Raw genomic sequence first — 12,134 nt, 5'->3', positions numbered from 1 at the left:
TCCCCAGAGGGATTTGGATCATCTCCTGTCAGAATTACAGCATGACACTGCTGTAACCCCAAAAGTGATGTCAGGCATTTTTCATTAATTATAGGCTGGAATTTTCTGGCCCTGTTGCCATTGGCATCATGGCAGCAGGTGGTGGTGGTGGTGGGGGGGGGGGCGTGGGGAGTGGAAACAATATAGTGAGAAGGCCAATAATTGGTTTTATGCCATCGTGAAACCGGTTTGCGATCGTCCGCTCCATCCATCAATGGCGGGCCGCGTTTCCTGCTGCCGCACATCTGGAACCTAATTTCAATACTTTAGCATCTCATTATCAGCCCTGCTTGCCGGAATCATCTCCCCACATCATTTTACTGCCCAGTTCAGTGTGACTTCAGAACAGCGTGCTTCATGACTGCCTTTAAAAGGCGTGCACCTGGCGACCTGAATTTCGAGGGGAACTCGGAGGTGAGTGCACACAACCTTACACAGTGCTCGCGAACATCACCTGTAGAACACCACATTCGCGGAAGGCACAGGCAAGTCGCTTTTCCCCAACTGGCTTTCAGTGTGGTGCCGGGGCACAAGCTCCATTGTGGGTCAGGCCAGAGGTTGGGGGTTGGGGGGCAAGCACATGCCGAGGAGGGTGGGGGTGGTGGGGTGAGGGAAGTGAGCATTCAGCTGCAGCTCCATTGACATGCTTGGAGTTAGGCCTCTGAAGCTTTTCTGCCCATTCAGGTGATGCAAAAGCATAAAAGTGCCACCAAATGCTCCAGAACTTCTCACCCCTCAGGGGCAGACAGCAAATTAATGCGCATTTTAGGGGGCAGCAGAGCAATTGGCCGACTGGGCACCCTTGCGAAAGGTGGCCATGGCACAATCACTGGTGGAGGTACTCACAGCCCCTTGCACTGTCTATATTAAGGTTTGGACCAGTATCCATTATGGTTCAAGCTAATAGCACAGCCTTGCAGTGCAGGTTAGGAGAATGCCTGCGCTTGACCTGATAGCACAGCGTGCAGTCCAGTGGCTGAAGCTGCCACCAATCAGTCAAGTGGAGTGGAGAGGAAGTGGGTGGGGTTTCAGACAGCCAATGAGCGCACTGCACACTGGCCATCCAAGTGGTGGCCAACACTCTCCTGCATGTGTGAAGAGGCTTTCAGACTTAACCAAGAGAGGCTCTTAGTATACCTGTGCTAACCCACGCATCTCTCTCTTTGATCCTCTAGGAGAAGAACATCAGGACATCAGGATCATGGAGCCTGGTGATTACGGTATGCCTCAAGGCAAACAGGGAGCAGAGATGAAGGAGAAGAGAGCAGCAGAGGTGCCTGGCTTGGCAAAGGGAGGAGCACTTCCCTCAAGGTGAAGGAGCGGGAGGGCCTGCTGCGCACGCAGCTCAAGGTCTACAGTGAGCCATCACTTGTAGGTGCCTCGCTAGACCCTGGGTCTATGGACATTGCCTGTCACTCCTGCAGATGACTGAGAATCAGTGTCGCTGAAGACAGCGCATGTCTAGGAACTGGTTGGTCTCATGTGCCACCTGCTGCAGGATTTGGCGCCACAGGGACATGGAGGGCATCCACCGCCTATCATGTTTCCTGGGAATGCATTATTACTGAGGCAAGGCATGGCGGGAATGGGACAATATAGTGCAAAAACCCGTCATTGCGACCGGCAGGTAAAATGACTTTTTTCATGCCCGCTACCGCATTTAGTTCAAATCTGGGACGATTCCGCCCATAGTAATTATTAGTACAAAGTGGCATCCAATGGGAGTTTATTAGATTGTGAACTGATTTTTCTTCCAACTATGGAAGGAGATGAAAAGTGTATGGATGATATGCATTGTCCAGCTTAGCCTGTGCAGTTACTGGAAGCGCAAAAGTGAGTAAAGCAGCTGAAAAATGAAACTGAGGTTGCAGGGAGAAACAGGTAAGGTGTGCGCCTGTATATGGCATTCCAGAATGGAAGACTGCAGAATGAGTACGAGGAAGGTGTGGTAATGTTCTTGAAGAGTGGCATATCTGCCCAGGACCTTCACTATTGCAAGGTCAGGCGTTTGCTTGGCAACGATGGTAACCGGATACACCACGGGCTCATCTAGAAAATTCCCATCGAACATTTCTGACAGGCACCGTCTATAGATGCGGGGTCTAGCGAGGCACGTACAAGCGACAGCTCGCTGTAGATCCTCAGCTACATACACAGCAGGCCCTGCTGCCCTTTTATCTTGAGGGAGGCCTTCCTTATATTTCTTCCTTATAACTCAGGCGTAATTTTTTCGCAAAGGTTCTCTTGATATCTTGAGTTAGTTTTAGTGGACGATCAGCAGAAACCCAATTGAAATGATACAAACAAAGCTTCTGCTGAGTTACAGCAGGCAGAGCATCAAGAAAATGCTTTGTTGGAAGGTACGGATCATTCTGTCAATTATGTTTATGTTCTTGCTAATCTTGTTTTACGGCAAAATAACGAAACCAGGTTGTAGATTACCTAATTGATAATTGACAAAAGTCCTAATTACCTGTGAACATGGCTTTAAAATAGTCACTCGCTGATGCCATAATGGCTCTATGCACAGGAAATCTTTCATCTCCATCTTCTGGCACTAAAGTAACATCGCAGAGTAAACCATTATTTCTGAGGTTGTTAAAGCCCTGAAAAAGGGAGCAAATAAGAGCACAGATATTAGAATTTAATGAATGGAAAACATCATGACAAGGGTGAACCATGGTAGAGGTAAACACAGAAGAGCCAAAGGTATCTAAAGATTAACAAACTATTATATAAAGATTAACAAATCACAAATTTTAACTCTCAAAGATTGTTAACATGATAACAATCGACGAGTGCTTCATGTCAGTATTGAAAAGAAACAAAACAAAACATGCAAAAAATATTGATATTATAATACTCTCTTAATATAAAACAAGTGCGCAAAGAGAGAATTTAGAGCAATTTAGCAACAAAAACTTGATCGCTAGCATCTGTCTGCTCAGTAGTAAAGAAAGCTTGATAAGCAAGAGCAAATTAACTCCCAAACTCCGTATTACTTTACCTGAAAAATGATTATTTTACTCACAGATGCAAGGCAACTGCATGTAGGGCATTAATAAAAAGGTTTTGGATTTACCTGCAGCACAGCTGAGCTATGTGTCTCACTGTTGAAGGCTTGAGAGCTTGTAAGAGAAGCAGAAGGCTGGCAATTTTTTGACACTCCCATCCTACTGCAGGCCAAAGACACTTTCAGAGGAAAAATGTCCTCTTCTAGCAGCGAACTGAAAGGTAAGACAATATAGACAGATATTTAGTTAGGTAATAAAGTATAGACATCATTCTGCAATAGGTGAAACCTATTTTTCCAAGAACCCCTTGGAAAAAATATTACATCTGATGGGCTTTTAATTAGAACATGTAATTGCAAATGTGTCACTAAACATTATACTAATACATTATACAAATGCACTATACATTACACTAAACATTATATCCCAAGTTATCAGTAATTAGGATTACTGAAGTTCTGAAGAAGTCATATTAGACTCGAAACATTAACTCTGTTTTTCTCTCCACAGGTGTTGCCAGACCTGCTGAGTATTTCCAGCACTTTCCGTTTTTATTTCAGATTTCCAGCATCTGCAATATTTTGCTTTTATTACATACAGGAAAAAATAGATCATTACAAATCCACATTCACCTCTCGTCCTGCTTGCCTCTCCACCCTTCCAAGGCATCATAGAATTATAGAAATTTACTTGTATAAGGCACTTCAAGTACTTTTCAAACGCTCTGAAGGCTTATGAATTCAAGACCCCTACCGCCACTGGGTGAAAAACTTCCTCCTCAACTTCAGTTTAATCCTTCCATCAATTACATTAAATTTATAACCTCTGGTTATTGACTCCTCTGTTAAGGGAAATTGCCTCCTATCCATTCCAGGACCCTCATAATTTTATGCACCCCAATTAAGTCTCCCCTCAGTTTCTCCTGTTCCAAAGAAAATAGCTCCACTATATCCATTTTTTCCTCATAGCTAAAATTCTCCACTCCTGGCAACATCTTTGTAAATCTTTGTAAGGCTACAGAGCGGGTGCTGAAAGGTGGGATTAGAACGGGAAGCTAGTTTTTTATTTTTTCTGTTTCAGCTGGCACAGGCATGATGGGCTGAATGGCCTCTTTCTGTGCTGTAACTTTTCTATGGTTCTATGGTTCTACCTTCTCTGTATGTTCTCTATTGTGAGCACATCCTTCCTGTAATGCGGTGACCAGAACTGTACACAGTACTCTAGCTGGAGTCTAACTAGTGTTTTATACAGTTCTAACCTAATTGTCCTGCTCCATGTTCTTTGCTACACATATGCCTCCTTCACCATGTTATCTTCCTGTCCTGCTACCTTTGGGGATCTGTCAACATGCACTCAAGGTCCTCTGTTTCTCCATGACTCCTCAGTTTCCTACCAATAAATTGCATATTTTCTTGCCTTGTTTGTCCTTCTCAAGTACATTACCTCACACTTCTCCAGCTGCTATTATTTTGCTCACCTGATCAATCCATTGATATCTTCAGCTTTCTTCCCCGCTATCAACCACATGGTTAATTGCTACATCACCTGCAAGCTTCTTACTTGTGTCCCTGACATTTACGTCTAAATCATTGATATCTCTCTGATTGTCCTTTGGAGTGGGAAGGATGCTTGTCATGGAGTACATTCCGTGGCAAGAACCTGTGCGTGGAGTCTTTTAATGCAGGGGTGCTGTTGCGCTGCAGCTACCACATGGCTCTGGCTCATAGACTCTCCCACTCTTACCTCCTACCATAGGCAAACTGGATAGATTTAGAGGTTGATAATCGACCTGTTTGGAAACGTAATGAACGCACCTTCCATGGCCATCAAGTTCCAGAATGGGACTGGAACAAAATCATTGATATGTACCATGAAAATTAAGGGATCTAATACTGAGCCTTGTGGAATCCATTGGAAACAGCTTTCCAGACATGAAAATACCTGTCAACCATTCCCTTTGTTCCCTACTACTTTCCTTTGGATCCCTTGAACTTTTAATTTTCTGACCAATCTGCCATGTGAGACCAATTGTCAAAAGCCTTGTTAAATCCCCTGTCGACCATATTAAACATGCTACCCTTATTGGCCCTCCTTATTTCCTCAAAAGAGTCAGGATTAAATGACAATTAACACTGTACCTCAGAAATTTTTCTGTAATTTGCCACTACTGGGGTCAGGCCTGTAATTATTCAGTCTATCACTTTCTCTCTTTTAAAACAACAGCACAACATTAGCAGTGTTCCAGTCCTTTATTACACCTGTAGCCAGAGAATTTTGGAAAATTATAGTCAGAGCCTCCACTATTTCCTCTTAACAGCCTGGGATACATTTCATCTGGGCCTGGGGATTTATCTACTTTCAAAGTTGCTAATATTTCCTCTGTCTCCTAGCTGGTGCGAAAGCAGGATGATTTTCTTTCTGGGTCAGTTTGTCCACTTAGTGCCCACAGTTTGCAGTGTTTCATTAATGACGTCTGAGAACCAAGATTGGATGCACTTGGACCTGCCACTTCTTGCACAATGATCGTTGCGACTATTTCACCCTTATTTGGGTGCCAATAAATTTAGGCCCCTTAAACTAGTGTCTAAAAGTTTGACTCTTGGAAAATTGCAAACATTTCTTTATTATCCCATGTTTCTCTTCTTTTCTCCCCTCTACCTCCAGACCAGATTGGTCTTCCAGGGTACACTCTGGATCAGGGTAGTGCATTTCGGCAGCCATTCTTCATGGGCAGAATTTTGCCCTTGGCAGTGGGCTCGGTGGGGATGGGCGGGAGCAGTCAGGAAGCCGACCGCCGCCCGCGATTGGGACCAGACCGCGATTTAATGCTGGTGAGCCAATTAAGGCGAGCGGCAGTGCTGAGCGCTGCCTGTGCGGAGGGGGGAGGAGGGCGAGCGCATGCACGTGAGTGAGCGCTTCATAATCTCCCTGAGGCACAGAGCTGCCTCAGGGAGATGAAGCGGTGTTAAAAAAAGAAAATGAAGAAACTAAAAATGTAATAAATCAAGTCCCCTTGTGTGACTCTGTCACTCTAATTCAATTTTAAAGCTTGGCCTTTTCGCCTGCCAGCCAACCGTTAGGTTGGACGCACAGCGAGAAATTTAAGTTAATTGATTACTTAATGGCCTTAACAGGCTCCAGCGCGTTGACGTCAGCACGCTCAGCCGACGTCAACGCGCATCATTTCACCCTCAAGCGGGTCAGGCATGTGCCCGCCTGCCGAGCGCAAATTTCTGCCCCATGTGTAAACCCATACGTGGCATGTTAGCAGCTATTCATTTGAAGGGAGTGCCGCAGCCAAGTCTCATTGTGTCCTTATCTAAAGTCCACATAACATTTTGCAACAGAGAGGATAGTAATTAGAAGCTGGAGCCTTGACTGATTTCCCCATTACCAGCCCAATTGTAACAATGCAACCATTGCCCTGCCTGACATAAGCAGACTCTGCATCTCTACTAATTAAATCTGGGACCTTCCTGATTTGTATGACTTAGCATACTTAGACTTATCATGACTCAGCTCAACTGCTGCCTAATGCTCACTGAGATATTGGTGTAGCTACAGTAAATCGTTTTTTGTCAAAATAACCATGATCAGATGACAAATATGGACACTGGGCCCAAAGTTTCAGGTACAATTGGAGCAAATCCCTGGTCAAGGAACCAGAAGATTGGGTAGAAACAGGTTGTGCTTGGATTCTGCCATTTTTTACCTCCAGACCTTTTCAGTAGGAATGGCCATGAACAGTTCTGCTGCCCTCTATCCAGGAGACTTGTTGAGAGAGTTTCCTGGTTTCTTAGGAGTTCTATCCTTTATGTCCTTGAAAGGCCTCATCAAAACTCACTCCTGTTCAGCGCTGGTGTGAGTCCTTTAGAGTCTTTTCGAAAGACGCTAAACCTAGACTACGGCTATTGATCCCATTTTGAGCCAAAGGGTGGAATCATCCCAGATTTGTGCTAAGTGTGGTAGCGGGTGGGTAAAAGGATGTTTTACCGCTGGCCACAATAGCAGCTTTTCATGTCATATCGTCCCAATCCCACCTCATTAATCAGGAATTCCTGGGAAACACACCGTTTCGATGGCGGGTGGGCTCCAATTCACCCACCACGCCGTCACCTCGCCAATTCATCACACCGGGTGACATATTTAAAGTGTAGTCGGGCGCACATCTCTCAGTGCTTCCAGCCCAGGACTGCTGCAAGGAAGACATGGCCCCGAAAGGCAAGAATACTGCAGTCTCCCTCCCCCCACCCTGGCTTAGTAACGCATCCCGTGATCGTCTTTTGGACACCGTGAAGCCCTGCCGTGATATCCTCTACCACTGCTCTGGGTGCAGGAGGGGCAGCAACATTACTACTCCGGCTTGGTAGGTGACGGAAGTGGTGATCAGCGCTAATGTTGCACAGAAGAAGTTGGCCACCCCATGCAGACAGAGGATGAATGATCTCATCCGTGCCGCCAAGATAAGGCAACCATCTCATGACTCTAAACTCAAACACTCACAAGCCCACTACACATTCATTGGCATCTCAGTCACTGCCAGCTCAAGGGACATCACCACTCATTCTCTCACACACACTCTCACATCTCCATCTGGCCTGATCTCCTCTGGAGACTGCCTCCTCAGCCCTCAGCATCTTGAGGCCATTTGCACAGATCAATTTGTGCCCCCACACACACCCTGGGATACCCCACTTCCTAGTGCAACCCTCACCCTGTAGCCTTTGCTGGAGGCAAAGACTGGTGAAATCTATACTTATCTTCACCCAAGAAAGAGTTAGGGACACATCAGGTGGATTAGCTTTTAGGCAACCCTGAGATGTCCCTGCAGGTTTCGGCATTAGGACCTGAGTTAGTGGCCAATCATTAGGACAATGGGGATTCTGCTCCATCACTTTTCCATTTGTGCATCACAGCCCATGGATTTTTAATCCCATTTCAAAGTGAGTGCAATCTTTACTAAAAATCTCAAATAGTAAATTTACTTTAGAAATAATTTGCTTCATTTCCAGCTCCAGCCTGGTTAAGATCAGTCCTATTGAAACATTAATTAAACGACAAACAGTTATTGTATAATTTGTATTTATAGAACTGAGGAACAGAACAAGACTAATGATTGAAATGCAATATCAAAAATTCCAAGGAAGAGACACATTGGACTCAAAACATTAGCTCTATTTCTCACTCCTGTTTTGGCACAGCCAATGGTAAATGCTGAGCTGCTCAAATCCCAAAGGGAAACTTGAAACAACTGTCACAACTGTTTTGCAATTTATATAAATTTTGAGAAGTGTGCCTTGAATTCAGTAGTAATAAGACCACCAAAACTTATAGGTTTCTTACAAAACTAAATTAAATCTTTATTAATAGAAGAAATTATTTTAAGTACACACATAGATTTACAAGTTACTCCTACCATAACTTCTAAATCCCCTAGCTAATCTAACTCCCAGTTACACTTTTGTTAAGGCAACAGTAAGACACACAGATTTTAAAAGACCCAGGCAAAGTAACACACAATACCCTGAAAAAGTCAAATTCAAAGTGAGTTTTCTTAACTTCAGTTCTTTGTAGACAGCAGCTTGAGGCTTAGATGCTGAAGGCTTTTCACGCTTGTTACACCTTAGAGCGCCTTCACTTGCCCACAGCCTTCTCTTCTTTATCCATGTATTCCCCTTTGAATGCAAATTCCCATTGCTTCTCAAAGTCTTTGGACTTTACCTCTCTAATACTAAAAATCTCCCATAGTACTAATTTTAAGGTTGGACGGGCAGGTCCTTTAATTGTTTAAATGATCCTGTCAATGGCTTCAATTGGCCATTGACAGGTCGGCGGGCCCGCAGCTGATTTTGGGGTGCCCCTGCCTTCCTGAAAATTTAAATGGGGCGGGATGACGTCAGCAGTTGTACCCGACATCATCCCGCATCATTTTATGCATCGGCAAGCGGGCCCCGCCCCCAGCTCGCCGACGGCAAAATCCTGCCCATAGACACAGACCCCACTATTACTCTACTTTACAATAAATTCCAAAAACATTATGGAAATTATTGTATCTTCCTGACATTCCACAATTGCTGCCAGACCTGTTGAGTTTTTCCAGCACTTTCTGTTTTTATTGTGCAATATCAAATGTTGTTTGAAATTCTGGTTTGAAAAGTTAATTTAAAATATTTACAAAACAAACATCAGTTATCAATGACTCAGTTGTGTTTTCAATTAACGTTATGTGATAGCTCCATTTATTTTTATCATATGGTAGATTACCATTGTTTTAGCCCTGTCTTTATATACTAATGAACCTCACCTACCAACAGCATGGACTAGGAAATTACAGGAGTGCTATTCACAATTTTCCTCCTGTAATGGACTGAAACTCATGGGTCTGTGATTGATCCATATGTGCGGCTGTTAGTCCAGCCGTTCTGCTAGAAACTCCACTCTGAAAATTACCCCACATTTCTACACTTTCTGCACTTCATCCTCTCCAATTTTACACACAATGCACATTGTAATTTCTTCCCCCAAACCTGCAAGCACAGCACATTGTAATCTGTCCCCAAATTTACGCACACAGCACATCCCTCCCCCAAACCTACACACACAGCACAATGTAATCTCTCCTCTAAACTACACGCACACAACACATTGTAATCTCTCCTCAAACCTATACACACACACAGCTCATTGTAATCCCATATTGCAGCAGTGACCACACTTCAAATGCGTTTCACTGCCTGTTAAGTGCTATGGGACATCCTGAGGTTCTGAAAATCATCATAAAGATGCAAGTTTTTCTGATGTATTTAATAAATGCTATTTTTGCTTATTTATTGATAATGAGATTGGTGTTCTGGGTCCTTGAAGGATTTTATTGGTTATTCATGCACATAGCATTCTGAAGGGTAATGTTAATTATGCCAGTCATTAAATCCTGCACTTGCAAGATGTTAAAGAGCGCAATAGAGTTGAAAGATTGCACTGTTAACTCAGAGAGACATCGCTTTAACAAACGTTATAAAATCTCACTTTTATGTACAATTGAAGCAGAAATTCATCAAAATTAGTTCTCTATGTGATACATTAATCCGCCATTGTCAGCTGTCAGGTTTGCTGCATTGACCATCTTTAAAATAATGAATTGGTGAATACAGGAAAGACACTGAGGTGCAGCATCTGAAGCTTTGTTAGACTCATTTAAAGATCACTGTTGGTCACTCCAGCCTGACTACCAACCAGCTCACTTAAGCAACAAAGGGTAAATTGTGTTATTTAATTCTGCTGGCATGGAAACAATGAGATAGATTTTAACTCCACTGGGTGGAAAACTGGCAGTTGTAGATCAACCACCATTACATGTCTGGATCAGTGCCCATTACATAACTGGATCAGATCAATTACATACCCAGATCAGTTGCCCATTATATACCTGGATTTGTATCCATTACATTCCTAGATAGCTCTGTTACATATGCAAATCAGTGCCAGCTACATACCTGGATCAGTGCCCATAACATACCTGGATCAGCTTTGTTATGTACCCAGATCAGTGTCCATTACATACACGGATTTGTGCCTGTTACATACCCGGATCAGCTCCGTTATATATGTGGATCAGTGCCCACTATACACCCAAAGTAGCAACCCATCGTTGTGTACAGCTTAGATGCTGTGATTCCTACATTACAGCAGTGCGTACAATTCAGAAGTACTTCACTAGCTGTGAATCATTTTGGGACATCCTGAGGTTGCAAAAAGTGCTATATAAACGCGAGTCCTTTCTTTCTCCTTCTAATCTGAGCTTTATAGCTATGGGAAGATGCTTTCCAGGAAGGAGTGATCTTATTGGGCTGGTCTACAATGCTTATAAAAGCTGGATCAGAATGGTGTTGGTGGAGGTCCCTCAACCACCTGCCCTATTGGTCACTGTGCATACTTGGAGATTATCGGGGTAGAGGAGGATGTAAAAAACAATTCAAAACAAAGCAGTTTGTGCCCTCATAACAATAAAAGGACCAAGCCTAATAGTTGTGTGGAATTAGCTCCAATTAAAAAGTGTTTTGTTATCAAGTTATTAATCTCTGGAGAGGAAGGTTGTGGTGCGCACATGTTAAAACCATTTCACTAGCAGTTATGCCTAAGACATAATAGCAGTTATTTCTGCATCTCTGAATTATACCTAAGCCACTTAATCCAAATAAGTTTATTTATTGATTTAACCGGCTGAAGAAAGAGCAAGTGAGACCTTTCTCCCCTAAAAATTTCCATGATGTAATATCAACAACAAATGTGTGTGAGAGACGCTGGGCAGGATTTTCGGGTTGTTGGGCGGGCTCAGTGGGCAGGCCTGGGAGCGGCCAGGAAACAGGCCACCGTCTGCAATCGGCCCCCACTGCAATTTAACACTGGCTGGCCAATTAATGGCCAGCCTGCGTGAAACATGCTGAAATGCCTAGCGCTGCCGGGATGGGGGCGGGAGGAAAGCAAGCGCTGAAGTCAGCGCGGCACAGGGGAGCATGTAATGAAAGCTCCCTGAAGGCAGCAAGCGGCCTTAGGGAGCTGAAGAATTTTAAAGCCAAAAATAAACGTTATGAAATTCTGAAAAAAATTTCCACCCGTAAGAATCTAAACATATTGATGATAAAAAGTCTGCCCAAACATTTTTTAAAAATTAATATCAGAAGCCTCATCCTGCCCTTGAATGAGCCTTCCTCAAAAATCCAAAGGCCACCTGGCCGATTCGCCCGCCCACCAACCATAACGTCAGACATGCAGCAAAAATTCCAGGACAATTACTACATTAATGGCCTTAATAGGCCTCTTAATTGTTGGCGGATGTGCTGACGACTCTCGCGCGTGCCTGCCAACCGAAATATCGCGCGAGTGCGCGATGATGTCGGGATGCTCGCCTGACATCATCGCGCACTATTTTATGCCTAATCAGGTCGGGCGTGTGCTCGCCCATGGGACGTAAAATTCTGCCCACTGGCTTCAACTAAAATTGAAGACAAGGTATACCTGTTACTGTGACCATTAGTTTAGCTGTTGCTTTACAATTTGCTGATCATCTAGCTCTTGCTAAAT

General features: G+C 43.9%; 1 protein-coding gene across 3 annotated transcripts in view; it reads right to left on the bottom strand.

Moving 5' to 3' along the window:
• Nucleotides 1-12,134, bottom strand: part of LOC144691494 (kelch-like protein 13) — an 89,869-nt gene that overhangs the window by 17,275 nt on the left and 60,460 nt on the right. For all 3 annotated transcript variants that reach the window (XM_078559627.1, XM_078559626.1, XM_078559625.1), the window contains 2 exons: nt 3,122-3,266; nt 2,513-2,645 (listed from right to left, as the gene is read on the bottom strand). In XM_078559627.1, the coding sequence (XP_078415753.1) occupies nt 2,513-2,645; nt 3,122-3,211 (223 nt within the window). In that variant the 5' untranslated portion in view covers nt 3,212-3,266. The remainder of the gene's footprint in view (nt 1-2,512; nt 2,646-3,121; nt 3,267-12,134) is intronic.

Source organism: Cetorhinus maximus, chromosome 16 (genome assembly GCF_964194155.1).
Source record: "Cetorhinus maximus chromosome 16, sCetMax3.hap1.1, whole genome shotgun sequence".
In the NCBI taxonomy this organism is placed as follows: Eukaryota; Metazoa; Chordata; class Chondrichthyes; order Lamniformes; family Cetorhinidae; genus Cetorhinus; species Cetorhinus maximus.
The sequence above is the reverse complement of the archived record's forward strand: the minus strand, read 5'-3'. Positions and strand labels throughout refer to the sequence as shown.